The 26544-nt window shown below is 66.2% G+C and overlaps 6 protein-coding genes across 7 annotated transcripts in view; 5 read left to right on the top strand and 1 right to left on the bottom strand.

Annotated features, from left to right (window-relative positions):
• Window positions 1–1996, top strand: CHLRE_17g746497v5 (uncharacterized protein). Its single transcript, XM_043072759.1, has 3 exons — window positions 1–162; window positions 254–309; window positions 508–1996. The coding sequence occupies exons 2-3, from the start codon at window positions 283–285 to the stop codon at window positions 739–741; spliced, it is 261 nt and encodes an 86-aa protein (XP_042915218.1). The 5' UTR covers window positions 1–162; window positions 254–282; the 3' UTR covers window positions 742–1996.
• A 54-nt stretch (window positions 1997–2050) lies between these two features.
• Window positions 2051–4024, top strand: CHLRE_17g746447v5 (uncharacterized protein). The gene is made up of 2 exons (XM_043072758.1): window positions 2051–2482; window positions 2888–4024. Exons 1-2 carry the CDS (start codon window positions 2153–2155, stop codon window positions 3251–3253), a joined length of 696 nt encoding a protein of 231 aa, XP_042915217.1. The 5' UTR covers window positions 2051–2152; the 3' UTR covers window positions 3254–4024.
• Window positions 4025–5047: 1023 nt separating this feature from the next.
• Window positions 5048–8360, bottom strand: CHLRE_17g746397v5 (uncharacterized protein). Its single transcript, XM_043072757.1, has 8 exons — window positions 8078–8360; window positions 7744–7927; window positions 7463–7503; window positions 7096–7188; window positions 6660–6772; window positions 6384–6485; window positions 6027–6092; window positions 5048–5566 (listed from the first exon to the last, which is right to left on the bottom strand). Exons 1-8 carry the CDS (start codon window positions 8214–8216, stop codon window positions 5453–5455), a joined length of 852 nt encoding a protein of 283 aa, XP_042915216.1. The 5' UTR covers window positions 8217–8360; the 3' UTR covers window positions 5048–5452.
• Window positions 8361–8520: 160 nt separating this feature from the next.
• CHLRE_17g746347v5 (uncharacterized protein) lies at window positions 8521–13246 on the top strand. 2 transcript variants are annotated; one of them, XM_001703530.2, is made up of 7 exons: window positions 8521–8791; window positions 8915–9325; window positions 9705–10037; window positions 10245–10292; window positions 10896–11037; window positions 11272–11449; window positions 11833–13246. In XM_001703530.2, the coding sequence occupies exons 2-7, from the start codon at window positions 8942–8944 to the stop codon at window positions 11972–11974; spliced, it is 1227 nt and encodes a 408-aa protein (XP_001703582.2). In that variant the 5' UTR covers window positions 8521–8791; window positions 8915–8941; the 3' UTR covers window positions 11975–13246. The 2 variants fall into 2 exon arrangements, with proteins under 2 accessions (XP_001703582.2, XP_042915215.1); XM_043072756.1 differs by having other exon boundaries at window positions 9687–10037.
• Window positions 13247–13630: 384 nt separating this feature from the next.
• CHLRE_17g746297v5 (uncharacterized protein) lies at window positions 13631–17969 on the top strand. Its single transcript, XM_043072755.1, has 2 exons — window positions 13631–14676; window positions 14934–17969. The coding sequence occupies exons 1-2, from the start codon at window positions 13756–13758 to the stop codon at window positions 17592–17594; spliced, it is 3582 nt and encodes a 1193-aa protein (XP_042915214.1). The 5' UTR covers window positions 13631–13755; the 3' UTR covers window positions 17595–17969.
• Window positions 17970–18460: 491 nt separating this feature from the next.
• CHLRE_17g746247v5 (uncharacterized protein) overlaps window positions 18461–26544 on the top strand; it is a 9986-nt gene continuing 1902 nt past the window's right edge. Inside the window, exons 1-15 of the mRNA XM_043072754.1 lie at window positions 18461–18658; window positions 18842–18960; window positions 19174–19303; window positions 19771–19988; window positions 20508–20633; window positions 20886–20981; window positions 21366–21473; window positions 21920–21992; window positions 22500–22846; window positions 23419–23484; window positions 24011–24235; window positions 24733–24920; window positions 25357–25468; window positions 25910–26000; window positions 26237–26366. Of these exons, the coding sequence (XP_042915213.1) occupies window positions 18508–18658; window positions 18842–18960; window positions 19174–19303; window positions 19771–19988; window positions 20508–20633; window positions 20886–20981; window positions 21366–21473; window positions 21920–21992; window positions 22500–22846; window positions 23419–23484; window positions 24011–24235; window positions 24733–24920; window positions 25357–25468; window positions 25910–26000; window positions 26237–26366 (2180 nt within the window). The 5' untranslated portion in view covers window positions 18461–18507. The remainder of the gene's footprint in view (window positions 18659–18841; window positions 18961–19173; window positions 19304–19770; window positions 19989–20507; window positions 20634–20885; window positions 20982–21365; window positions 21474–21919; window positions 21993–22499; window positions 22847–23418; window positions 23485–24010; window positions 24236–24732; window positions 24921–25356; window positions 25469–25909; window positions 26001–26236; window positions 26367–26544) is intronic.

The raw sequence follows: 26544 nt of genomic DNA, 5'->3' as shown, positions 1-26544 counted from the left end.
ACCACACTCATTCATCATGTCAGCACTTCCAAAGCATGCACAGGCGCTAGGGTTGTTCACACGCTGCGACTTCAGGTTTGGCAGCCACCGGGCGTTTCTAACTCGTGCCTAGAGCCCCGATCTTGCCATAAGCGACAGCGCATAGCAAGCAGTATTACGAAGGCAAGCAAGGGGCCAGCTGGCCGCAACGGCTTCTTGCGTGCTCAACTGTTGCCGCCCCTGACCTTGTAATCTTGTTCGTGCCCTTCGCTAGTAATCCGAGCCCTCAGGCACCTCTACAACATGCTTTGCGACCGCCGGGGCGAGGAGGTGAGAGTGCGAGCGAGCTGGCGACGACGTCGCAAAGCTTTTTGGCTGTGGCAAAGATGCGGCCGGTTGTGTTTGATAAATATTGTGTTTCTAACAGCTTAAGGCTACTTCGGGATGCGAACTTGCAGCAGCGACACCCACGAACTGCAGCCCACTCGCACGCACCGACCCCGCCGCCCCCTGTGCGACTCCGCGTAGGAGCGCGACGAGCGACCCCGCGAGGACAAGGCGGCGCGCCAGCGCCAAAAGATGATGCAGCGGCACAACATGGCGATGCAGACGCTGGACATGAAGCTGGACGAACTCACAACATGTATGGAGACCCTGCGATCCTCTCTCCACCTCCTGCGCAGCCAGCGTCCTCAGATCCTCCGCGTGCTTCCGCTTCAGCGCCTGTCTCCGTGCCGCCGCTGCCGCCACTGCTGCCGCTAGCTCTTCTTTCAGCTTTAAGTCCAGCGGCTTCTGCATCTCCATGTTGTGCTGCTCCACTCTTCGAAGAGCTAGCGGCGGTAGCAGTGGCGGCAGCGGCGGCACGGAGACTGGCGCTTAAGCGGAAGCACGCGGGGGACCTAAGGACGCTGGCTGCGCAGGAGGTGGAGAGAGGATCCCAGGAGGTGGGACTGATCAGGCAAGTGGCGTTGGGGGATCTTGGCAGGGCGAGGTTATGCATGCACGGGGCACGCAGGATGTACCGTATGTGTGGTCACTTGTGAAGTCATCATTCATCAGCGCGTTGGTTCGCTTAGTTCGCTGCAGCCTTTAGACGTCATTAGATGCACACACAGTACGCACACGCGTATCATCAGTCAGGACAGTAGCTAGGGGCAAGATCGGCGGGCAGGGTCGGGTGGGCGCTTTGTGAGGCGGGTAGATAGTTGGCGCCTTGAGCGGCTGGGTCCTTCAGAGCACTGCATGCGAACCGCAAGCTGCTCGGCATGCGCGCACCCACGTACACTGCTGCAGCACAGTTCTTGCTGTGAGGTCCTTGTACTAGCACCCTGCTGGGTCACGGCTACCATGCGATGCACGTGCAGCCGCGGCGGCGGGGGGGGGAGGGACATGGGCGATGCAGGAGGCGTGCCGCCGGCAGCAGCCGTGGAGGGGCAGTGGCGACCGATAAGCGATGTCACTTGCAGCCTGCTTCTTCAACCCGAAACAATCGCCATACACGATCTGGCCTATTGGATGCCTCTGCGCCTCAAATGCATTCTGACTACAGAAGAAAGCTCACCGCTGCGCACAGCGGCCGAAGTGCGGGAGGAAAGGCACTGCATTTTGCAAGACGGCTATATGTAAGGTATATGAATATGTAGTGTCAGTCGTTCTCAATGGGATTTGGGCCACGCAAGGCTTGTATAGCCGGTCTCAGGCTCGGGCATGGGGCAGCTGGCCCCATCCCGGGGCCAGCCGAGTGCCCCGCGTTGGGAGGCGACGGTACTATGCATCTAAACGTGCTGGTTGCGCCACGCTTCACCCTACCTTTTAGTCTTACCCTTGTACCGCTGACACTGTTTCGGAAAGATGCTGGGGCGCAGCCCCTGCCAACAAGCAGTGTGAGTGGCTCAACCGCTTATTCCAGGTGGTGGGGGACCTGGGCGTGGGCGACCTGCAGCGGCTGTGCGCGGGGAAAGCGGCGTTGACGGACGAGCTGGTGGAGCAGCTGGGGCTTGAGCCATATCCCGGCGACCTGCAGCGGCTGTGCGCGGTGTCCGGCACCATTGTGCCGACGAACGGGACAGATGGCATCACACCGGCGCTCGCAGTGAAGCTGCAGGACGCGGTGATTCAGCAGCTCAGCCCACTAGCCGGCGTGCTGGTGCTCGAGACCAGCGAGTCCCTGACCATGTGCATTCATGGTCAGTACTGCTGGTTTTTTGAGCTGACAGAGGGGAGCCTAAAGCAGCGCCGGCAGCTGGCCCGCCAGGTTCGCAACTGCCTGGAGGCAGCGTGGGAAGGAGAACGTGACAGCTCGCTGGCAGGCCTGGGCCTGGCGGACCACCGCGACTGCAGCAACATGCTGCGGCTGGTGGAGTACGCGCTGGTATACCCCTTTAAGTGCCTGGCGGACCTACGTGAGGTGCAGCTAGGCCAGGGGATCAGCCTGTGCACTGTGGGCATGGACACAGCGACGTTGGATGCCATGCTGCACTTCATCCGGTCTGCGGACCTGGACGTGAGCTGCCTCCGTGGCAGTGGCTGCGAGAAACAGCATCAGCACTGCCGGCCGCTGCTGTACTTGCGCTACTGACTGCCTACTCTCGTGCCGCCTGCAAGCCCACTCCGCCTTCCGCTCTGGTCTACGTATGCATTAGTTCCGCAACACTCGTAAATAAGGAGGCAGTCCGGGCCTTCACAGCGTGCATGTCGTCTATACGAGAAGACCTGGACCTTGACCTGGAGGCTGCACTGAAGCTAATGGACAAGGTAACAGCACGGCGGCGGGGCCAGAAGGCGGGATCCAGCACAGTGCCGGCCTACATGTAGGCCGGCACTGCGCTGGAGCCTGCCGCCAACAGGTGCAGCTCCCGGGACTTCGCCTCCACCTCCTGAGTGCTGGCGTCCGGCCCCAGCAACTCAGGAGGTGGAGGCGAAGTCCCGGGAGCTGCACCTGTCGGCGCTGCGCTCGGCGCCATCGGCCAAGTACATACCCCTTGCGAGTGCGGTGCTGGGCCAGCAGGCCAGCAAGGACAAGGTGGAGAAGCTGTCCAAGTCCATCGCGGTGTCCATGGGGCGGCAGCGCGGGCGAGCAGGCCTGCACAGGCTGGCGATGCTCATGACCACATGCCCAGCCTGCAACATCACCGACCGGAGACTGGTCGGGCTCCCTGATATTGTCACCGGAACAGGCAATATTCCGGTGTTCTTCACATGCTGCTCCAAGCAAGTGGGTAGGCGCGTCGCGCAGGCGACACTGGAAAAGTTGTCGGGTGTGCAGGTGGAGTAGTAGGTGAAATTTATCAATGATGTGCGCCAAGGGACATGGGCGCTGAGGGAGGCTGGGTGATGCATGCTGGGTGATGCGTGCTGGGTGATGCTACTGGAGGATGGCGCCGGCACCTGCAACCAGTAATGCCGCGCGTGGTGAGGTACAACATGCCATGGGCTTGCGTCTTCGGGGAGCGGCAAGGCACGCCGCCCTCGGGTGCGAATTGATATTTCAAGGGGAGTCCAGTTGCTGCACGGAGCGTAAAATAGCTTTTAAAGCAGGGCGGAGGAAGGAGGAGCCACTTTGGTTCCTGGAGAGGGGGAAGGTGCGGCTCAGTTGGGGGGAAGCGGGGAGAACGACTTGTCGCCTGCCCGTGTCAGTGTTTGGAATGAGCGACCCTGGAGCTGCCTGAAGCGGTCGACCAAATTTCGCGGCAACTGTGTGCCAAGTGGAGGACTTCTTGCGGCGGCGTGTTTCAGTGAAGACTGTGCACGACTCCTGAGTCTGGCAATAGTTAGGGCTAGAGGGCACGGCTAGAGGGGCGCACGCCGCCTTTTGTTTAGGTTTCCCGCCCACCATCCTGCTTGAGATGTGCTGAGTTTGTGCTGAGATGCATTCGGTTAGCTCTTTGTGGTCCTTTGTTAAAAGATCCAGGGGTAGTTTATGTTGCTGCCCGCCCCAGGAGCATTGTTAAGAACGTGGGAGAGAGACCAGGACGGTGATGCAGGAGGAGTATGCCTGGCAGACACGATGCCTTAGACTGGCTGTATTGTGTAAGGTGTGGGCGTCGGTGTTACATGGGCTCTGGCCTTCCGTGAGCGTGGCATCTCACAAGAGTGGGCTTCGCCGGGGTTCTCCGGGGTCGCGTCGGCTGCATACGTACGGTCCCTGAATCTCGGGAAATACCCCTTTCCGGGGGGTTTGGGGGGCTGTAAAGCCACGGCGCATGGTGCGGTCAAGTGGAAATGCCTTGCCACACACGCCTTGCACTGCCATAGTGCCGATTAGCCTTCATTTCACACTCATTCATCATGTCAGCACTTCCAAAGCATGCACAGGCGGCTAGGGTTGTTCACACGTCGCAACTCCAGGTTTGGCAGCCAGCGGGCGTTTCTGACTCGTGCCAGCTCCGATTTGCCATCAGCGACAGCGCATATCAAGCAGTGTTCCGAAGGCAAGCAAGGGGCCAGCTGGCCGCAACGGTTTCTTGCGTGCGCAACTGATGCCGCTGTGACCTTGATCGTGCCCTTCGCTATCAGCCTATCACTGCTGCATGCTCCGAGTCACGGGGCATGCGGGTCATCAGTGCTGGTCACTGGTTCACGTGTGGCTACTGGCTAGGGTTGGTGTGCGTGTGCGTGACTTGGCGAGTTTGGGAAGGTGCGGTCTCAGACGCCGGGAGGTGGGGACTGGGGACGAAAGGTGGCGGTGGGTGAGGAATGCGCGTCAGCAAAACATCGACACAACCTGCCAGCTACCGTCGGTACAGTAACAGCGCGCGAACGACGCACCAATGCCTTGTCCCTTCTTGCTACGCATTTATGTGGGCACGGGTGGGAGCCACACACATCGGGACTACGCTTTCCTGCCCCTTGCCATGTTCCATCACGAGCTAGGGGCACTGAGTCTGCACTCCGTACATGGCTGTGGTGCATTCGTACTGGTCAGTGGGGTAAGTGGCGGCCCTACATTCCTAGACACGTCAGCGCTACCAGCCCGTGCCACGGTCATCATGCGTGGCGCCCCACCGGCGCACGTTGCGTTGGGTCGTTGGCAGGACTCATGCTGCTGGGTATGCTATTTAATCCTTGACGCGAGAGTATTTTACATTTTGCTTGCTTGCTTCTCTGCACACACACCCCGATGTGAGCGAGCTCCAGCTAGTCAGCTTCTTATCCACCTCCTGCGCGCCCCCCACATGCATGGAGCCGTGCGAGCCCCCGTAGTCCACCCGCGTGTACATGTGCCTCCAATCTGCTTCTTCCTACCCCATCCTCTTCTCGTGCAGTCCCCTCCCACTCGGGCGCTTCCAGAGCGTGTGGCCGTGCCTAGACCGCCATCACGGCCGTCCACCCCATCATGCCCCTCCATGCATCACTGCCCCTTCCCACCATTGCCCCTCCCTATCACTGCGCCCTCCCCTCCCCTCCCTCCCCCCAACTGCACCACTGCCCCCCCTCTCCCCCCCCCCCGCCCAGACACGTCTGCGCCCCACCCTCACGCCCGCAGCAGCTCGAAGCCGTCCGCCGCGCCCGCCAGCAGCTGCCGCACCCGCGCGTGCGCCAGGTAGCGGTAGCGCGTGCTGGTCACACGCAGCGTGTACTGCAGGCCCTGGGGGGTGGGGGGTGTAGGGAGTGGGGAGTGGGGGGGAAGGTGGTAGGGTGAGAGGGTGGGAGTGAGGTGGAAGTGAGGGTGGAAGGCAGGGTGGAAGGGAGGGTGGGAGGGAGGGTGGACGGGAGGGTGGGAGGGAGGGTGGAAGCGCGGGTGGAAGGGAGGGACAGCAGGTTGGGTAGCCGCACATGCAAGGCGGAGTGGTTGAATGTGGTGCGTGTAATCGAGAGAGGCAACGGAGGAAGATAAGGGCTGGGTAGCACACGGGAGTAGGTGGGAGTGCATCGGCTGAAGCCCCCACCTCAAGCCCCCGTCGCCGCGGGCGGCCTGTTGTGAAGCGTCGGCCGCGCATGTGGCGCGTGATGATGCCCACAGCCGCTGACGCCCCGGGCTGGCCGCTGCCGGCCTCCGCCCCCCCTACCTCTCCCCCTGCCCCCTGCAGCCTGCCGCGCCCGCCCACCTGGTCGACGGTGATTGCCCGGAACTCGCGAGCTGCGCCGAACACCCCGGCCGTGTTGCCACCAAACTGCGAGTGCAGTGGTCACAGTGACGAGGGCGATAGCTGCTTTGATGGTGGTGCGCGATGGTGCACGATGGTGGCGAGGGTAGCGTGTAGGCGGCGAGCGGGCCCGAGTGATCGGACGTGCGTCTCGCTTGCACGTACTTGCAACCGCACTGGCGGCGTCAGAAGCCCGCACACCACCCACTTCACACATACATACATACATGTGCCCTTCCCTTGTGCTCCCTAACACCACACGCACACACACACACACACACACACACACGCACGCACACACCGGTACGGCACACACACCTGCACGTGCACCGTGACGTACTGCCGGCCGCCGCGACTGCTGCCGTACGACCCCATCACGAGGCCGTTGGGCGCGATGCCCGCCAGGCCGGCCGCCACCTCCTGGCGGTGCGTCCGCCAGTCCCAACAACAGACCAGAGGGGGCGGGTGGGAGGGCGGGAGCAGGGTGGGTCAGTCACACAATCACACAGCCAGTCAGCAACAATAGACGCGAAGATGCACGAACACGACACGACACGCGGGTTGCCGGCGCCCCCCCGCCCCCTGGCGGCCCACCTCGGGTGGCCCCAGGTCCGCTGTGCGCCGTACGCCTTCGGGTGCTGCCGCCACGTACACCGCCAAGGTCTCCGCGCCCGGCTCCTCAGGGTTGTAGAAGGAGGCCAGCACGGCTGTGTGAGTGTGTGCGTGCGTGTGCGTGTGTGTGCGTGTGCGTGTGTGAGTGTGTAAGTGTTTGTGTGTGCATGTGGTGGTGGTGTTGGTATCGGGGAGGAGAGGGGTGGTGGAGAGAATGGGTGTGGTGAAGCAGTCGGTTCGGGGGGAAGTGTTGTTGGGAGGCCTATGAAGCGCGACCCAAGCCCTGACCGACTCTCAGCCATCTCGCCCCACCCTCATGATTCTCAGTGGCAATGCCAAATACCTTCCAACCCGCCTGCTAATTCCCAAGCCCTTCCGAGGCCTCCTCCCCCGCCCCCCCGGCCCCGGCCTCACTCACACCCTCCCGGCATGAGGCTGGTGACCTGCCGCCAGCCACACGGCACCGCCAGCCGGAAGCGGCCGGAGGGATCGGCGTAGGGCAGCAGCAGGTCTGAGAGGGTGAGGAGCGGGGTAAATCGTGGGGGTTCAAGGAGCGGGGCAGTGGCGGTGAGGGAGCTGCCAGTGGGTGATGCAAACGCGTGCATGGGTGGTTGAGGGAGGCGGAAGCCCCACAGCAGGACACGCGCGACGGCAATGGACACACGACGCTGCGCGGCATGTTTTCTGACCGCCGGGTTTGCTGAGCCAAGGAGCTCCGGGCCTCCTCCACTCCACTCCCCTCCCCTCCCGCTACGCAGCCTGCCCCCGCCCGCCCCCGCACCCACCTGGTCCAGTGCACGTCTTGGGCAGCGGGTCTGTATCAGCCCTGCGGCCGGAAGGCAGGGGGGAAGGCAGGGGGGAAGTCAGGGGGGAAGGCAGGGGGGAAGGCAGGGGGGAGGCAGGGGGGAGGCAAGGGGGGAAGGCAGGGGGGAAGGCAGGGGCGAGGCACGTCGCACGCCCACGGCTCACGGCCTAGAGGTATCGGTATCCAGCTCCATGGCTCACACGACACGGCCCATTGCCGCGACCGGGTCACCCCGCCCGCAGCACCAGCCCGAGCTCCCACCTGGCCCGTCCCGCCGTCGTCAGGCTCCAGGCGCCGGCGGCGGAAGCCGAAGCCAGCTGTAGCAGCGCCCCGCGCCGGCTACTGCTGCTACTGCCGCTGCTGCTGCCGCTACTGCCGTCGCGGGCGCACCGAGCAGCAGCGGCCGCCTCGGGCAGTGCGGCAGTACCTGCCGCTGACGATGCCGCTGACGGAGTTGAGCATTGAATATTACAGCCCGGAATCCAACGTGTGCAAGTTGCAAGGTCGTCCCCTGGCACGGTTTGCTACTATTACCCCCGCTGCCAGAACCCTGAACCCCTTCCTGTCAGCTAGGCTGATTCCATGCCCTTCTTACCTAGCTCGAGTTTGCTCGTATGCACTGTCCAGGTGCGGCGCGGTACACGGTGTCCGCTTGAAGTGGTGGCACCCTGCTGCGGGCATGCAACCCCGCAGCGACTGCCAGTCCTCCGGTGCCGCATCAGGCCCCGCTGCATGTTTTTTTGGGTGTCTCTAATGTAGTAGCCGATGCTATTATGTAACAATGCGAAGGACGATGCTGTTCCGGCACACAGGAACTCAGCGTGCAAGCAAAGTGCGAAATGTGGCAGTGCAACAAGGCAGTTCCTGCCGTTTTGCAGTCTACTATGGAACACAAATAGTGTCTATATACAGTAAAGAAAACGGGACTCTTGCATGATGCATCGAAACTTGAATGAATTTGCTGCCAGCACCTTGGCGTTGCGCCTTGGCGTTGCGCATTCACCATCATTTCTATGACACTGACATAGCATCGTGACTCGTTTGCAAGTAATAAAACGCTTTGCCGACAGACCTTGCGAGCTGTCATATGCGCAAAAGCCTAGGGACCGTTTTTGCTAGGGGTACTTACTATTGCGTTGGAGGTGCACGGCGGGGTACCAAATCTTGCAGCCCATCCCTTGCTAGTAAAGCGCCTTCGCGAGCCTGCGCAGCGAGCATGGCCTCGGTTGCGCAAAAACCCGCCAAACGGGCCAAGACCATCGACGCCTTCTTCGCGGCAAAGCCTTTAAAGCCCAGCCTGGGCGTTGCGGTGAGTATGACAATGCAGGCTGCCAGCTTTGCCAAGACGCAGTCTGCGCTTTTGTTGGGACGTGGCCTTTCGCGAACCCACAACCCGACACGCGTTACCTGGCTGCCCCGCTTCCCCTCGCAGCCACGGGTCACCGTCCAGGTCCATTGCATGACCTCCGATGCCGCGGGAGATGTAGATCCCGATAGCGCTGCCGCTGTCGAGGACGCCAGGCCACTGCCGGCGCCGGCGGCAGACGCGGCGGCAGCGGCAGGTGGTGTCGCCGCCGCCTCGGCCTCGCCGCGTAAACGCCGTGCCAGCAGCGGCTCCGCGGACTCCCCCAGGAAGCGGTCAGGGGCTGAGGCAGCGGCGCAAGATGCGGGCGCGGCATCGGAGCCCGCGGTGGGGCCGGAGGGGGCAGCTGGGCAGCAGGCGGCAGGGTCGGGGCCGGCTGCTGCTGCTGCCGCTGCCGCTACCGCTGTTGCTGGTGATGAGCTGCCGGGGGCGGAGGCCGCCGCTGTGGCCGACGGACTGACGCCGGCGCAGCGCGCCCAGGTGGGCAGGGAGGCGTGCGTGACCCCCTGTGTCATCACAAACAATGCACATTATGCATGGAGCATGATTGCCAGCCTGCCGCCGAAGCCTTTCGCATCGCACCCCAGGCCTCCCCCGGGACCCCCACCTGCGTGCGGCGCGCTGTTGCGTCCTGGGCCTCACAGCTCCCACCCGCTCACAATAGCCCCCACCTCCTGACTGCTACCCCCGCCTGCCTACCCCGGTCCCCACCCCACTGCATTCCTGGGCTGGACGCCGACTCCCGGACAAGTCGTCGGGCACCCACCGTAGTCGTTGGGCCCCGGCATACCGCACAACTCAACCCTCTCCTCCATCAACGCACACACACACACACACACAGAGTTTAAAACACACACAGATCGCCGCCAACCGCAACCGGGCGCTGGCCCGCCGCGCCGCCGCCGAGGCCGCCCAGCCCGGCGCCCCGCCGCTGCGGCTGTCGTCCCTGCTTGTGGAGCCCAGCTGGCGCCTGGCCCTGGCGCCGCAGCTGGGGCTACCAGAGGCGGCGGCTGGGGGTGACGGCGGCGGCGGCGGCGGCGGCAGGGCTGCTGGCAGCTCCTCGGCTCCGGCTCCGGGCTCGCTGTCTGTGCTGGAGCCGTTCCTGGCTGCGGAGTGGGGTCCGGGCCGCAAGCGCGTGTTCCCGCCCCAGCCCGACATCTTTGCCGCCTTCAACGCCTGCCCCTTCGACCAGGTGCGGGCGGGGGGGGGGGGCGGCCAGGGGGCGGCAGTTGTTTGCGCCAGTCCCGGTGGGCAGCGGGCCAGGGGGCCCTGCCGTGGGGGCCTGCCGATTGCTGCTCGCATCCCTCACGCACCTGCGCCCGCCTCCTGCACCTCGCCTCCTGCCCACCTACACCCCACCCGCCCGCCCGCCCGCCTCCCTCCTGCCCGCCCCTCACAGGTCCGGGTGGTGATCCTGGGGCAGGACCCCTACCACGGCGAGGGCCAGGTGGGGGGAGGGGCGGGGCGGGGGGCTGTGTGTATGTGCCGCGTGTGCACCCAGTCTCCATGGTGCTATGATGGAGATTCGTGTGCCCCAGCCCAAAAGGGGGGAGCGGGTGGCGTGTGTGTGTGTGTGTGTGTGTTAGAAAAAAACAACAAAACGAAGCCCGCCCAAGCGGCGCCGGAGTTACTTACGGATACCTACCGAATACCGAGCGTCGTGTTGCCGCGTCGACCCCGGTAGTCATACTTACCCGCGAAAAGCCTGTAACCCTCTCGGGCGATCGACGAACGATCTGACCCCGAGTGGCACCCATATGCATTGTATGCGCCGCGCCCTGGGCGCGCTACAACGTTTACCCAGCACGCCTACGTCCCATATTCCCGCCCGCTGGTCATAGTCGAGCTCACCTACGGGCGACAGGGGAAGCGAGGGCAAAGGTGTGTGTGTGTGTGTGTGTGTGTGTGTGTGTGTTGCCCAGACCGCACAAGACCGTCCGTGAAGCAGTCTGCACCAGCTCTCGGCACTCACTGCCCTTCCCCTCTCCCTCCCCCTGCCTACACCCTCTGACCTCCGCCCCTCTCCACACACACACACACGCCGCGCCAGGCCATGGGGCTGTCCTTCTCGGTGCCTCGCAGCTGCCGGCCGCTGCCGCCCTCGCTGCTCAACATCTACAAGGAGGCGCAGGCGGACCTGGGCTGGGCCGACCGGCCGCAGCACGGCGACCTCACCAGCTGGAGCGTGCAGGGTGGGGGCGGCCCCGGGGGGGGGTGACGCGGGTTGAGAAACGTCAAAGTACAAAGGCGGTCGAGGGCAGGAGTTCATGTGCGATGGGGCCGGGAGGAGTCGGGGCGGGTTGAGGTGAGATCGAGAGAGGCAGTGCAGGATGGCGATGAAGGCTACCCCTCCTTATACACCCGCTCAGCCCGTTATCTTACCAGCACACAGTCCACATCACACACACTTATGCGCCACCCCCCAGGCGTGTTGCTGCTCAACACCTGCCTCACGGTGCGCCAGGGGGAGGCCAACAGCCACGCCAAGCGCGGCTGGGAGCCCTTCAGCGACGCCGCCATCCGGGCGCTGTCGCAGCGGCGGCGCGGGCTGGTGTTCCTGCTGTGGGGCAAGCCCGCGCAGACCAAGGCCGCGCTGGTGGACCGGTGGGGGCGGGCGGGCGGTGGGGGCGTGGCAGGGGCACGGCGGGCGGGCGGGTGGGTGCTGCGCGTGCTGGTGCTGCGGGTGGTGATGGCTCCTGGCACCGTGGCGGGGATGGGGCCTAGGCGTGCGCCATGCGTGCGTGTCCGGTGGTGCGAGCGCCGCCGCGTGCAGCTCCCATGGCCACGTGCCACGTGCCACGTGCCAGCTGGCGGGGCGGTCAAGCCGGTGGGTCCACCCACCCGGCCACCCACCGCATTGCCCCAGCTCGCGCCTCCCCGTCACACTTGGCCTTCCCAACCCCCATTCACTCCACCCACCCACACGTCACCATCCACCCACACGTCCCCACCCACCCTCTCCCCCTCCTCCCCCCGCCCCCCTGCAGCTCCAAGCACCACGTGTTGGAGGCCGCCCACCCCAGCCCGCTGTCCGCCTCGCGCGGCTTCTTCGGCTGCCGCCACTTCAGCGCCGCCAACAAGCTGCTGGCGGCGCAGGGGCTCGAACCCATCGAGTGGCGGCCCACGTGAGGGGGGCGGGGGGCGGCGGCAGGAGTGCGGCGGCGGCAGTATGGCGGCGGGAATGAGGCGGTGGAGGTGAGGCGGTGTGGTGCAGTGGGGGGGTGGTGGAGTGGAATGGGGCACATACGGTGCAGGCGCCGTGGAGGTGCCGTGCAGACCCGCCGCCCCCCCCCCCCCCACACACACATCTGCCGGCACATGGCAGGAGTGTGGTGAAGAGCACAAGGAAGGCATAGCGCAAAGACAGTGTATGCGATGCAGCAAAGCGACGGTTTACCTAACAACAATCTTACCAGGCAGGAGTGTGTGTGGAGCAGATGCTGGCCTGGGGTTGGTGTTGGTGTTGGCACGGGCGGGGTGTCGGAACCAAAAGGAGGCAGGCGTGGCACACGTGGGTTGGGGCGGGGCCTGGGGCTCCGGGCTCCAGTGCTGAGTGAGTGGTTGGATGGCCGCGCGCGTCTGTGTGTGTGTGTGTGTGTGTGTGTGTGTGTGTGTGCGCTTGATCGATTGCGGTGGTGTGTATCCTGGTGTGTGTGTGTGTGTGTGTGTGTGTGTGTGTGTGTGTGTGTGTGTGTGTGTGTGTGTGTGTGTGTGTGTGTGTGTGTGTGTGTGTGTGTGTGTGTGTGTGTGTGTGTGTGTGTGTGTGTGTGTGCTACGTCGCGTGGGCAGCCGCCCAGCAGCCGTCCAGCAGATGCATCATGCAGCAGGGGGCAGGCGCAGGTGTAGGCAGGTGCAGGGCCGGAGCAGGGGATGGTGGCGGACAGGTCCCGGGACGAGGGGGGGGCGCAGCGGGTGTGCTGTCGGGGGCAGAGGTGTTGTGCCACTCCTTTCACTCCTTTCACTGCCACCGTTTGCCCGGTACGTGTCCCGTACGACGTCGGTGCACAGTGCAAGGGCGGTCAGGGCGCCGCAGAGTGCAGACGGGAGGGCTGCAGGTGGCTGAGGCGACACGAGTCTTGTGGAATGGTTGAGACTTGGTAAATGCGGCGGACAGTACAGTCGGGGCGAGAGGCCGGACGCGAGCACACGGGCTCTGCTGTGCACATTGCGGGAGGGCGCACGTGCGCGCCCGCTTAGTGAGTCGCGTTGGTTGTGGTAAAGAGCCGCCAGTGCTGCCCCCAGCCACAGCCGTGTGCACGGTCGAGCCGCGTTCGTGGCTGCGCTTAGGCATGGCCAGGCCTGGCATCGAGTGCTGGTTTGGTTGAGGTCGTGGCCGTGGGAGGCTGCGAAAGTCGCGGGTGTAGTGTCGTGCGTGTCGCGCGCGTGATATCTTACAAAACGAAACCCCGCCCGGCCATTCAAGATATATACATACATTCTCTCGCTCCCGCAGCCACCCAGATGCATCTGGGCGGCTGCCCCCAGCAGCCCCCAGGCGGCGAGCCCACGGCCCATGTGCTGGGCTGGGCGCCCAGCAACCTAACGAACCCATGGAAGGATCTCAACCCTAGGCTCCTGTGAGTCACCCTTGAACGAAAATGCGGTGTGCCAGGGGATAGGTGTAATACGGTGCACCAGGCAGTTGGTTGGGCCGTGTTAGGTGCTGAGTAACGTGCTAGGGGCCCGACTGGGCGCTTGCATTTGGCCCGCTACCGCGCATCCGAACCCGCCAGCCATTTCGAAATCGGTTCTTTGTACATAAATAGCTGACGTTTACAGCCACAAGTATAATGCCTCCACGACAGGCTCGGGCCGCTCAAACTCCTGAAGTTCGCCTTAAACAGGGACTTCAGTACCTTTCTAGCCTTCGCGAGGATGCCGTTGCAGATCTAGGCCGCACCAATGAGCTGATGGAGGAACTCCGTGCAGCAGCGCTGGACGTCGTTGCCAGCCCCACAATCCTGAGCAGCATGCTGGCGGTTCAAGCCTGGGCCGCACGAGCCCTCGCAGCCGACGTGCAGAACAACTCAGCTTTCGTCGCGCTACGGGAAACGGCACTGAAGATCGCAGAAGTTCTCGAAAGCAAGCGGGGCGACCCAGCTGGCGACCGCCTGGTTCGTGCCTTGATCAGGGCGGACACGCTGGCCGCGTACTCGAGGCTGTGCTCACGGACGCTCGTGCCCCCCCGCGGGGCGGCAGCCCGCCGCAGCGTCTTGGAACGGCAGACGATGAGGCTGTTGCTGGTCATGCTCGTGGTCAAAGACCTAAACGACTTTGTGCTGCACGTGAAGGAAAGCCCGGACGACGAGCTGGGGCTGGAGCTGGTCGCAGCGCTCGTGCGCACCCAGGTGCTGGAGCACACCGCCCGGCTGCTGCTGCACGTCGCCAAGGTCGACCCGGCTGCCCCTGCAGGCTCAGCAGATAGGAAAGCGAGCGTGTGGTTGACAGTGACGAAGTTTTCCGGCACGCTCATGTGTCTGACGACCTGGAACCTGCACTTCACGGCGTTAAGCCGGCGGCCTCGCGAGAAGGACGTCATGTGTTTGGCCATGGACCCCAGCACGCGGCATCAGACCTGCCTACTGGAGCAAGTGCGGCCGCTGCTGGCCGGCCGCTGCGTGCAGCTCTTCGCAGCGTGGGCGGGCCTGTTGGCTGCCGTTGTCGCACAGCAGCAACAGCAGAAGGCCGGTGACGAAGGCAGCGGCAAGCAGTCCCCGGCGTGTACCGGGTCACCGCTGTGGCACAAGCTGCCGCCGGCGCTGGTGCGGCCGCCTCTGGACCCTGCGGTGTGCAGCATGGAGCTGGCGGACTTGTCAAACGTGGCGGCGGAGGTGCGCGTGCGTGTGTGTGTGCGGGCGTGTATGCGCGCGTGTAGGTGTGAGAGCATAAGGGAAGGGAACACGCAGGACAGTGTGTGCGATGCAGTGTGACGCTGAAGCGTGCATGTGTCTGCGAGCGTGCGTGTGAATGTGTGTGCGCGCGCATGCGTGTACAACGCGGCTTGGGAGGGGGCAAAAGGTGCTCATTCGAGCTTCAACATTGTTTTTTGCCGGGTGCCGGTCTTTCGCCATTGCTGCTGCATTTGCAGGCACTTGCTGCTGTGTTTCACGCGACGGTCAGCGGCCCCTGCGACCTGGCCGTTGCTCAGCCGCCCGTGGGCTACGGCCGCCGGCTGCGGCAGAGCCCGCAGTGGCAGCAGGCAGGGCCACCGGCGGGGCCTGCCGCGGCTTATGCCGCAGGTGCTGTGGAGGTCTTGCAGGCCCATGCAGCAGCAGTGGTGCCGTACAGTGCCGTACACGCGTACGGGCTGCTGCATGAGGTTTGGTACGGCATGGCCTGCGACAGCACGTGGCACATGAAAACCCTGGGCCTGCTCGCCCTGGTGATGGCCCGGCTGCTGACGGAGCTGCGGCCGCGGCAGGCGGCGGTGCTGCTGCCGCGCTGGTGGCGGCTGCTGGCGCAGGAGCCGTGCATGCTCATTGCCGTGCACGAGGTTGCGGAGGACGCGGGGGTGCTGCTGCGGCTGCAGCTGAATGCGCCGCCGCCGGCCGCTTGGGCTGTCGAGGTGACGGATGCCGCTTCCGTGGCTGCGGAGAGCATGGACTGGCCGCCGGAACCCGCGGCGATGCAGCACGTTGAAGCCGACTCCGCCGGCAAGGCCGCACCCTCCGCGACCGCAGCGAATGCAGCAGCAGCAGCAGCCAGCCTGGCGCGTGGGAGGGACCCCAGCTACAGCCTGCGCTGCGCGCTGGACGCGGGGCTTCTGCCGGCCCTGGAGCGGTGCCTTCGCGCGCCGCAGGCCTGGCAGCAGACCGGTACTGGGCCGAGCAGCGCTGGCAGGCTCCTGAGTGTCGTGAACTGCGTGCTGCGCTACTCGGGCGTGTGGCCTGCGGTGCTGGCTCGCGGCCCCTTGCAGCAGGCGGTGTCGCTGATTGCCACGCTGGGCACAGCAGCTCGGCTGTTGCAGGTTAAGGATACGGCCCTGGGCGGCTACGTTTACGCCGCCGCCCACCCGGGTGCGCTGCAGATGGCCTCCGGCGGTGCCGGGGGCTACCTGTGTGCCTACCTTGCCGCACTGCTGGAGCAGGTCGCGGACTTGCGGGCGCTGCGTGAGCGCGCACAGCAGCAGCAGGAGGAGGGGGCGCAGCAGGGGCAGGGGCCGAAGCAGCAAACGGAGGAGGAGCAGCAGCAGCGGGGTCGGCCGGAGCAGTCCGCGGCGCAGCTCGCAGCTGCTGCTGCGGCCCCCAACGCCGCAGCCACAGCCACCGCCACCGCAGCCTTCGACACCGATGCCGCCGCCGCAGCTCCCCATGCCGCAGCCACCACCGCAGCTTCCCCGCTGCTGCCCCTCAACTCGGTGTTGGAGCCGCCGCCGTGGGACTGGAGCGGCGACCTCAAGCCCCCCACCTGCTCCCTGGCCTGGATGGCGGCGGCGGGCGGCCTGCCGGCTGCCGGCTCCACAGCGGACCGGCAGCAGCAGCTGCTCACCAGCTTCGCGCTGCACCACTGGCTGCCGGCGCTGGCACACGTGACGAGTTCGGCCTTGGAGACGCGGGCGGCGGCAGCGGCGCGCGTCACGGGCGTCTGGGGCGTTTATCAAAAGTTGCTGGCGCAAGTTGTCCTAGTGGGGGACCTGGTGCTGGAGGTGCTCGGGCGCGAGGGGGAGCCATGCGACGAAGCCGGTGCGGGTGCGGGCGCCAGTGGGGCGCCGCTGGGGCCGGTGGCGGGGGCATGGTGGCGGGGCGACTCGCTGGCGGACGAGCTCCGTACGAGCATGCACCGCATTGCCAGCGTGCTGGAGGCGGATGCGGTGGGGCTGGTGTCGGAGTGCTGCACGGCGGGGCAGCAGGCCGCCGCATTGGACCTGCTGCAGAGGGTCTGGACGCGCTTCCCTGCGCGTGCACCCATGGCGACAGAGCAGTGGGCGGCACGTGTGGCGGAAGACCAGCAGCGTCTACAGGGCGATGAGCAGCAGCTGCAGCAGCAGCAGCAGCAGCAGCAGCGGGGGGAGGCGCAGCAGGAGAGGCAGGCGGAAAGCGGGATGGGAAGCACCGGCAGCGGCAGCAGCGGCAGCTCCGACAGGCCGCAGCAGCAGGCGCCACCGCCGGAGCTGGTGCTGCAGTGTGTGGCGCCGCTGCCGGTGCGGCGGCTGGCGGCGGCGCGGGGGCGGCAGGACCTGGCGGGCTACCTGGACGCGGTGGCAGTGCTGGTGAGGGAGCAGCTGGCGAGGGGGCCGTGCGCTGGCGAGGAAGCTGTAGGAAGCTGCACGGCGCCGCAAGGGTCGGCGCGCGAAGATGGCAGCGGGGATGGCAGCGGGGATGGCAGCGGCTCGGCGCATGCCCGCGCGGCAACTGACATGTGGGTGGAGGGGTGGCGTGCCGGCGCCGTGCGGCCGCGGTACCCGTGGCTGCTGTCTGCAGGCGAGGTGCGGGCGGGGCTGCATGACCTGATGGCCTCGCAGGCGGCTGCGGCTGGCCAGGGCAGCAGCAGCAGCAGCAGCGGTGGGCCGGTGTTTGAGCACAAGCTGTGCGCCAACCCGCACTGCAGCTCGCTGGACGGCCCCAGCGCGCTGATAGCGCCCGGCAGCGGCAAGACGTGTGTGCGGTGCCGCGCGGTCACGTACTGCTGCGGTGCCTGCCAGCTGGCGGACTGGCGGGAGCGGCACTCCGGCACCTGCAGTGGAGCTGCCGCGAAGCCTGCGGGGGTTGGGTCAGCAGGGGCGGTGAAGGCAGGGCTGGAGGCGGCATGAGTGTGGTATGGCGCGGCCGTGGGGTAAGGGGGGGAGACAAGTGTGGTGGAAGGAAACAAGTGTGGCGTGGACGTAGGCTGCCTCCATGCATGTGGCTGTGCGACCGCAGACTGTACGGCTGCACGTGGCGGTGCGTGGCGGTGCGTGGCGGTGTGTGGCGTTGTACTGTACGGTACGGTGTCGGGGGTGGGGATTGGAGGGGCTAGTCCGAATGGGTGCCACTGGCCCAGGGCGAATGGTTGCGCGTGCGACGGCACGCGTTGCTTTACACGGTACGCGGTGCAGGGTCGACCTTCGGTAGCACTGTAGCAGCTGCCGGGCAAATGTACCGCATGGATTGTACGGCAGGGGAGAAGCATGTAACCTTGTAGCCTTCCTGAGGGCCTGGTTGGGTTGCGTGGCTTTGATGCTCGAAGCCTGGCGTGCGCGGCGAAGCTAGGCTCAGCACCCCGCACACTGCCGAAGATGGTCTCTGAGTCCCAAGAAGGTTCGCTAACCTGCTGCTGAAACATCGCCCACTGCTGTTCCCGGTAGCTCACCGCTTCAAAACCTCTGGTCACCAGGGTCTCCTGCGGGGGTAGCTACGGCCGTCTGCCGACTTGCTGCCGACTTGCTTAGCACAATAGCACGGCGCCCTGGCATAGCTGCCTACTGCCGCCCTTAGTTCCACTCGATGCAATGGGATAATCCCTGCTGGCCCACATCGGCCTCAATCACTCACTCATGCACGAAGCTGCCCCCCCCCCCCCCCCCGCTCCCGTGCACCTCTCCCCTCTCGTCCGGGCCAGCCCTCGCATGCGGCCTCCAAGTCCAAGGCACGGCGTAGGCCCATAACACCGTCACTAGTATTGCATGATATTTCCATTCTTGTGACTACAATGTCAAAGCGTCTTTAGCCAGTATTTGAAGAACAATGGCCGACCGTGCTCGAGGCGGTTCACTTGAGCCGCCAAGTCACAGAAATGCTGGGCATAATGAGGAGCAGGGGCTTCAGCGTGGTGGAGCGGGGCGGCAGCGAGCACCAAAAGAAGCAGCTCCCGCGCAAGCTCCGCCCGCTCCAGCAGGTAGGCGATAGTTGGCTGGCAAATAGAAATAAAGTTATGCTAGATTAGGACATTTTTGTGTCAGGTCAGGTTCTGCAAGGCGCAGCACGGCTGTAAGCAATTTGGCGCGGTTTTGCGCGAACTCTCTCTTTTCCGGTTTCTAGCCACGCTCGTGGCTCAATTGCATCTTGGCGATGAATGCAGCGTTTCAAGCAAGTCCCGGCAACACGGTCGCGGAGCTTGTGAAGCGCTACCGGTCTCTGAAGAAGGAGTACCTGTCGCGGCAGCGCGAGAAGGCGGTCAGCGTGCTCGCAGCCAACAAAGTGAGGCGAGGCATTGTAGGGCATAGGATGGGCGTGAGGGAGGGGGTGGTGGGAAGGGAAGGCAACGCGACAGCGTTGGGGTCCGGTTCTAGCTTATCGTGTCGTTGTCCCCCCACAGCCGCGCCACGCGTGTCTACACGTTCCAGACCGCCCTTCATACCCCTCCTCCCCGACCTCCACTCCCGACTCCGCTTTCCCCTCCCCTGGCTCCAGGCCTCCCTGGACCAATTCGTGGCGCACCGCCTCGCCAGTGTGGGCGTGGGCGTGGGCGTGGGCTCAGCCTCCGCCCTCCCCGCGGCCGCGCCCTCGCTGCCCATCCCCAAGCTCGGGGACGTCAACACAGGTGGGGGCCGGGGTGGGGGGTGAGTGGGTGGGTTGGAGGCGGGGGTGCGGGGGCTGGTGGCGTAGGGGCACTGTGGGTCCGGTGGGAGACCGAACCGGCTCCCGTCGGGGCTCTGGGGGCAGTACGCAGCTGTGAGGAAAGGGCGCAGGCGGACAGGGGGGGGTTTGTGTGCCCGAGCCCAACGGAACAGGGAGTGGGGCGGGCGTGTAGCGCTGTGGCCGCACCTGCGCCGTGCCCCACATGAACATGATGCAAGGCGGCGTCGCGGGCAGTGGCAGACACCAACCCCTGATGTTCGTCCTCTGTGGGGTCCCCAACTCCCCATGCTCTCCTCGCACTGCGGCATTCGCAGCAGCACCACCACCTGCTGCCGCCCACCCCTCTGCCTCAACAACCCGCCCCTCACACCCCCTCCCTCCTCCCCACCCGCTCTTCCCTCTGCTGCCTCCCACCTTGTCGCTACACAGACCCGCCCGGCTCCTATCTGCCACTGCTGCCGCCGCCAGAGGCCCGGCCCCGCAATGTGCTGCCGCTGCCGCTGGCGGAGCGCCGGGTCGGCGTCAGGCTGCCGGGCGGCGGTGGCAGCGGGGCGGGCGGCGGCGGCGGGGCGGGGGCTGGGGGTGGGTCGGAGAAGGGGCAGCCCAGCGTGCGAACACACGTGCGCGTGCTGCCGCCCGTGCAGCCGGTGAGCTGGGGGGGTAGGGAGGGAGGGGCGTGGCGAGGGGGCTGGCTGACCAGGGGCGGGGGCGGGGGAGGGGAGGGCAGGGGTTGTTTGTACTATTCCCAGGAAGTAAGCCACTGGGAACAGGGAGACACAGGGCATGACGAGGTGGACAGGGGAGGGTTTAGGAGGAGAGGGGAGGGGCAGCGGTGGAGTGCGCAGGGACGAGGGGGGCACGGGGCATGTGGACGGGCGGGGCGTCTCGCACTGGCATCAAGAGGTTTGGCGGCCGTGTCACCCGTGTCACCCGTCTGGCCCGCCCGCCCGCCCATGACCCTCCCGGCCCCCAGGTCCCCCACCGCCACCCGGCCTGCCTCTCTGCAACCCCCGACCCCCCGGCTGCCCCACTCGCTGTGGTTCGCTGTCTCTTGCCCTCTGTCTCGCATGGGCACATATCCCTCCCTCCACCCCTCCCGCTGCCCCTCCCCCCTCCACCCCTCCCCCCTCCACCCCCTCACAACCCTCCCCCCCCTGCTGCTGCAGCCCCCCGGCTACACCACCTGGTCCTACCTCAAGCGCAACGAGCTGGCTCGCGACCACGGCCGCCGCATGTTCCTGGTGGACGAGCTGGGAGAGACGGTGCCGGCAGACGACGGCGAGACGGAGGAGGTGGGGGGAGTGGGTGTGTGTGTGTGTGGTGGGGGTTGGCGGGGTGGGTTGGGAGCGGGTAGGGTTGGGTGGGTGGGGCGGTGGTTGGCGTCGCGTGCCTCTGCTTGGAACCCATTCACGGAATTCACAGTAGATGTATCATGATTCTAATTCTCCATTCCCGCGCCCACTGCTCACCTACGTGCCCCCCCCCCTCCCTGCCTGCCCCCCTCCCCCTCCCCTCCCCTCCCCTCCTTCCCCTCCTCCCCTCAGCGGCTGCCGTGGGAGGACGCGGACGGCGCGGCAGTGGACTGGGCCATGAGCCGATTGGCGGAGGAGGCGGGCTGGGAGGACGCAGACATGCTGGAGGTGGGGGGGGCTGAGGGGAGGGGGAGGATGGGGGTGCTGAGGGGGGGAGGGGGGAGGTGAGGAGGTGGGGGGGGGCTGAGGGGGGTGAGGGGGAGGAGGTGGGGGTGGGGTGGGGGAGGTGGGTGGGGGGGGGGCTGGAGGGAGGGGAGTGATACGCGTTGTGCCCAGTAGCACACCGCGGCCTTGGGTGGGGGTGGGTGGGGTGTTGTTGTTTCTCAGGAACTTGGGTGGACTCGGTACGTCCTGTGGGAAGCAGACAATACACACATACTAGGACGCAGGGCACGTGCGGTACGGCCACAGGACCTGTGGCTCAGCGCCTGCCCCGAAACCAGCCTGCCCCTCCCCCTCCTGCCCCTCCCCCTCCTGACCCCCCCCCCGCAGGCGCTGATGGACGCTCTGCGGCCGCAGCCCCAGCCCGAGGCCATTGCGCAGCGACTGGCCTACCTGTACCGCCTCACACTCACAGACGACAAGCGGGAGCACATGGAGGTGTGTGTGTGGGGTGGGGAGGCGGGCGTGTGGGCGTGTGCGTGTGTGTGTATGTGTGTGTAGGGTGTAGCCGTTCATGTCTAGAGCAGAGTGATTAAATCACACGTATGTAATTGCCGACTGCCGACGTCCAGTAGGAACGAGGGGGAGGGCAAGGTGGGGAGGGCGTAGTCGTCGCAGTGGAGGACGGGGTGAGCACGGCACACGGTGTTGACTGCCGACGTGCCGGGGAAACAGCGGGTGCCACTGCGCGGGAGGGGGGGTTGTAGATACCAGCCCAAACTAAACCAAACAAGCTAAACGAGCGGAGCACAGGCAGTGGGCGATGGGCAACATGTGTGTTCGTGTGTGTTTGTGTGTGCAGTCCTCAGTGCATCCTGTACCGCTTCTTAGTACACCCTTGTAACCACCCACTCCCCTCCCGGGACCCCCCTCCCTCCCCTCAGGTGGAGGAGGTGCTGGACGCCTTCGTGGGCTCCTTCTGCCGCCGCTGCCGCATCTACGGCTGCAGGACACACAGTGAGGGCCGGCGGCGGGGGGTTGTAGATACCAGCCCATGCTAAACCAAACCCAATGCAATAGAGCGAGGAGGAGAGCGTGGCTGATGCTTGACAACGGAGTGGCACGCGACAATGGTCCCCATTTCCGAAATGCGGGGGGATGCGGGGGGTTGTAGATACGGGGCGGGGGGGGGGGACGGGGGAGGAGAGGGGTGGCAGCGAGGGATGGCAGGAGCGGGAGGGGGTGTGGGGGGGAGGGGGGAGTTATGGGGAGGGGTGTGCCAGAGTCCGTGCGGGGTGCGGGGGCCCGGGGTATGGGGTAGGCGGGGGCCGAGGTTGGCGGGGGGTAGGGGCCCATGGTGGCACGGGGCTCGGCAGGCGGACGTGTTCCGAGCCACCCCCCCCCCCCCGGGGCCGCGTACTCGGGACTGGAGTGCTGCGGCCCGCATCGGTCGCCCCCACCCACTAACCCCCTCCACCACCCCTAACCCCTCCACCCTAACCCCACACCCCCACTGCCCCGCAGGCGGCGGCCATGTGAAGCCGCATCAGCGCCCCGCGCCGCCGCCCCCCGACACCAGCCCCACCCCCTGCGGCCCCCACTGCTGGAAGAAGCAGCAGCAGCAGCAGCAGCAGCAGCAGCAGGGGAGAGGTGGGGGCGACAGGGCGGCGGCGGGCGAGGAGGCAGGCGGGGGGGACGCGATGGACGTGGATGGCGGAGCAGGGGCGGCAGGGGCGGCAGCAGCGGGGGCTGAGGGGCCGCAGGGGCGCGGCGGTAGCGGCAGTGGCGGCGACGGCGGCGGCGGCGGGTCTGGGTCAGGCGGCGAGGCGTGGAGTGTGTACGAGGTGTCACTGGTGGAGCAGGGGATACAGGTAGGCGCGCGGGGTGGGGGCAGGTGTGTGTGCAGGTTTGGGGGAGGTGTGGGGGAGGTGTGGGGGCAGGTGTGGGGGCAGGTGTGGGGGCCGGTGTGGGGGCGGGTGTGGGGGAGGCTGTGTGTGCAACAGGGGGAGAGGTCGACACACTGCGTGTGTGTACGTGTCTGCGTGTGTGCGTGTCTGTGCGTCTGTGTGTGCGTGTGTGTGCATGTGCGTGTAAGTTTGTGTGTGTGTGTGTGTGTGTAAGTGCAAGTGTTGGGAGTTCCTGTCGGCTTCTGCCTGCTGGGGGGTGGGGGGCCCTGTCCCGCGCCACACGATGTACGAGACACAGCGCCACACGCCGTTGGGCCCATGGGGGCCCCGGTCTACACACACACACACATATCCCCCCTCCCTGCACCCGCCTTCCCGGTTCCCCACCTGAGAGGCTGCCTCTCTCCTCCTACCCGCCTCTAGCTCCTCGCTCTTTGCGCCTCCATCCACGATCTTCTCTCGTTTTGCTTTTCATGAAATGGCGGAAGCAATCTCCCCCCTATGTTCCTCCCTCCCCTCCCCCCCGCCTGCCTCAGGTGTTCGGCCCCGGCAATCCCTGCATGGCCGCACTGCTGCTGGCGCCGCGCCGCACATGCGCCCAGGTACCGCACACCGCCGCCGCCCACACCTGCTGTTGTTGTTGTTGTTGTTGTTGTTGTTGATGTGCGTGTGATTGTGCCGGTGCCTGCCTGCGTGCCAGTGGCTGCTGGTTGTGTGTGTGTGGGGGGGGGGAGGGGGTTGGGAGGGGCGGGGGAGCGCTGCTGCTGGGGTTCACAGGTTGGGGTGGTGCTGCTGTCTGGGTTGTGGCTGGTGGTGGCTGGAGGCGCCGTACGGGGTGGGTAGGCGGGGCGGCCCCCCGGGGGCCTCCGCGCACGTCGGCGCCTGACCCCTTGACAGACATGGAGGCGCTACATCCCGAGTGAGCCTGTGTGAGGGCCAGGGCCAGGACCAGCACCTGTTGCGTCCGGCCCCACGCAGCGCTCCGTGTGCCGGGCGGGCGGCAGTGCGCCCCCACCCCAGTGCATCCTGTACCGCTTTTCCAAACATCCTTGCACCCCCCCCCGCCGCTGGCTACGCCTTTGCTTCTTAAATAATCATGAATGTACCCCCCCCCTCCCTCCCCCGCAGGTGAAGGCGGCCATGGACCGGGTGGAGGCGGAGGCGGCGGAGGCGCGCCGGGCCGCGGCGGCGGCGGCAGCAGCGCAGGCGGCGGCGGGACGGGGCGGCCGGGCTGGCGAGGGTGCTGGCGGCGGCGGCGGCGGCGGCGGTGTGTTGGGCCCGGACGGCGATTTGGATTTGGAGGCGCTGCGGGCGTCGTCCATGCGGCGTAAGGGCGGTGGCCGGGCAAAGAAGGTGTGCGGGTTGGGGACGTTGTTGGTTGGTTGCGCCCATACCCCATGATTGTGGGGAAACATCAGAAGTCGTGGGATGGAAGCGAAGCGGCGGCGGGTAGAACTGCTCGGGGGGGTATCAGAAGGGCTGCCACCAAGGTCGTGTCGGGGGCACGGCCGTGGCTCGGCAGCACACACACCCGGCACACTGGGGCCCCGCTGTACGAAGCTGACACCCCGGGGGCGTCTGGCAGGCAGTCAGACCCGACCAGCCCGACCACCACCCCGACCAACCCCTGGGCTGCATCTGGGCCTTGGTTTCGTTCGGATTGGAGGAAACTACCCCCCACCCCCACCCCATCTTCTCGTTATGAATAATCATGCGTGGAATCCCATCCAACCACCCATCCCACCCCCACCGACCCACTCCATCGGTGCGCGCACTCCTACGCCTGCTGCCTACTTCGCTACACCTCTCTGTACCAATCTTTGCAACACCACCACCACCACCCCCAAAAGGCTCTGCTGTCCAGCCGCGGCGAGCGCTCTCTGGTGGTGGCGGGTCGCGCCGCACACGGCCCCGCGGACCAGTGGCAGGACTACCAGCCCTGCACCTGCGAGGGCAGGTGCAAGGCCGACTGCCCCTGCGTGGCCGCGCGCAACTTCTGTGAGAAGTTCTGCGCCTGCAGCGCCGCCTGCAAGGAGAGGTGCGGGCTGGAGGGGGGGGGAGGGGGGAGGTGAGGGGGGGGTAGGGAGGTGACCGGGGTTTAGGGGGGTTTCAATGTGGTGGGGGGGGGGGTTGTATTTGCAGTGTTCCCAGTTCCGGGGCGGAGACACGAGGGAGGGCGGAGCGGGAGGCAGCGGGAGGGAGGGGCCGGCCGTGTGTACCGCCACTAACCCCGCCTACCCCCCGCCCACACAGTGGCCACCACCACCCCCTCCACGCCTCGCCGCTCCCCTGCTCTCCCGCACCCCTATCCCATCCCACCGCGTTCATAACCCCCCCTCCTCCCACCTGTTTGGTTGGGCTCCGGCAACTACCCCCCCCCCCTTCCATTTCAAGTGCAAACCGTTTGCATGAATGGCCCCAGGTTCAGGCCGTCAGTTTTTAAGTAATCAAAAGTGTAATCCTCCCCTGCCCAGGTTCCGCGGCTGCACGTGCAAGTCGGGCTGCAAGAACAACATGTGCCCCTGCGCCGCCGCCGGCCGCGAGTGCGACCCAGATCTGTGCGCCGGCTGCGCGCCCACACTGGAGGTGGGTGTGGGGGGGGGCGGGTGTGGGGGGGTGGGGGCGGGTGTGGGGTGTGTGTGGGGGGGGGAAATGGAGGGTGTGGGTGTGGGTGTGGGGGTAGGTCGATCCAATCCCAAGCAAACTGGGGCCGGGGCGTGTGGGTTGTGGCTTGCGTGGCTTGCGCGCCGTGCTGTGCCGTGCGGCGCCTGTGCCCAGTTGGCCAGTGTGGTGTGGGTGGGCGCCGGCGATAGGCTGCTGGTCCCCACCTCTCACAGGTGCCCACCTCACAGGTGCCCGCCGCACAGGTGCCCCACTGCCCAGCACGGCCCTCCCGACCCGAACCCCCACCCACCCCACCCACACCACGCCACTAATTGCTGTTCCCCAAAGATTGCCCCCCGTCTACCATACCCTCCGCCAGTTATGACCGGCTGCCGGCCCCCCTCCCCTCCCTACCTGCCGCAGGGCCGGGCTGAGCCAGGTCGGGAGTGCGCCAACATGCGGCTGCGGCTGCGGCAGCACGCCCACGTGGTGCTGGGCACATCCGACATACCGGGTGGGTGGGGGGAGAGGGATTGGGAGGCGGGAAGGGAGGGAGGCAGGGAGGGAGGAAGGCAGGGGGAGCGAGGAGAAGCAAGGGCGGATGATGTGAGTGTCTGCTACGTTTGCCTGGTCTGAGGCCGAGGCATTGCTGAGGAGGATGCGCTTTCACGCCTTCCCACCCACCCCCCTCCCCACCCCCCTCACTGCCCTCCCCACCCACCCAATGCCCTCCCTGCCCCTACCCGCCAGGCGCGGGCTGGGGCCTGTTCGCTGCGCAGTACGTGGCGCGCAACGGCTTCCTGGGCGAGTACACCGGCGACCTGATCACACAGGACGAGGCCAACAGGCGAGGCAGCGTGTACGACCACATGAACAACAGGTGGGGGAGGCAGGAGGGGGGAGAAGGGAGGGGAGGGCGTGGAGGGGGAGGGAGGGGAGGGGAGGGGAGGGGGAGGGGAAGGGGGGAGGGGAGGGGAGGGGAGGGGGAGGGGAGGGGAGGGGGAGGGGAGGGGAGGGGAGGGGAGGGGAGGGGAGGGGAGGGGAGGGGAGGGGAGGGG

This window comes from Chlamydomonas reinhardtii, chromosome 17 (assembly GCF_000002595.2).
Source record: "Chlamydomonas reinhardtii strain CC-503 cw92 mt+ chromosome 17, whole genome shotgun sequence".
NCBI classification, from domain to species: domain Eukaryota; kingdom Viridiplantae; phylum Chlorophyta; class Chlorophyceae; order Chlamydomonadales; family Chlamydomonadaceae; genus Chlamydomonas; species Chlamydomonas reinhardtii.
Note: the sequence above shows the minus strand (reverse complement) of the source record. Positions and strands in the feature narration are given on the sequence as shown.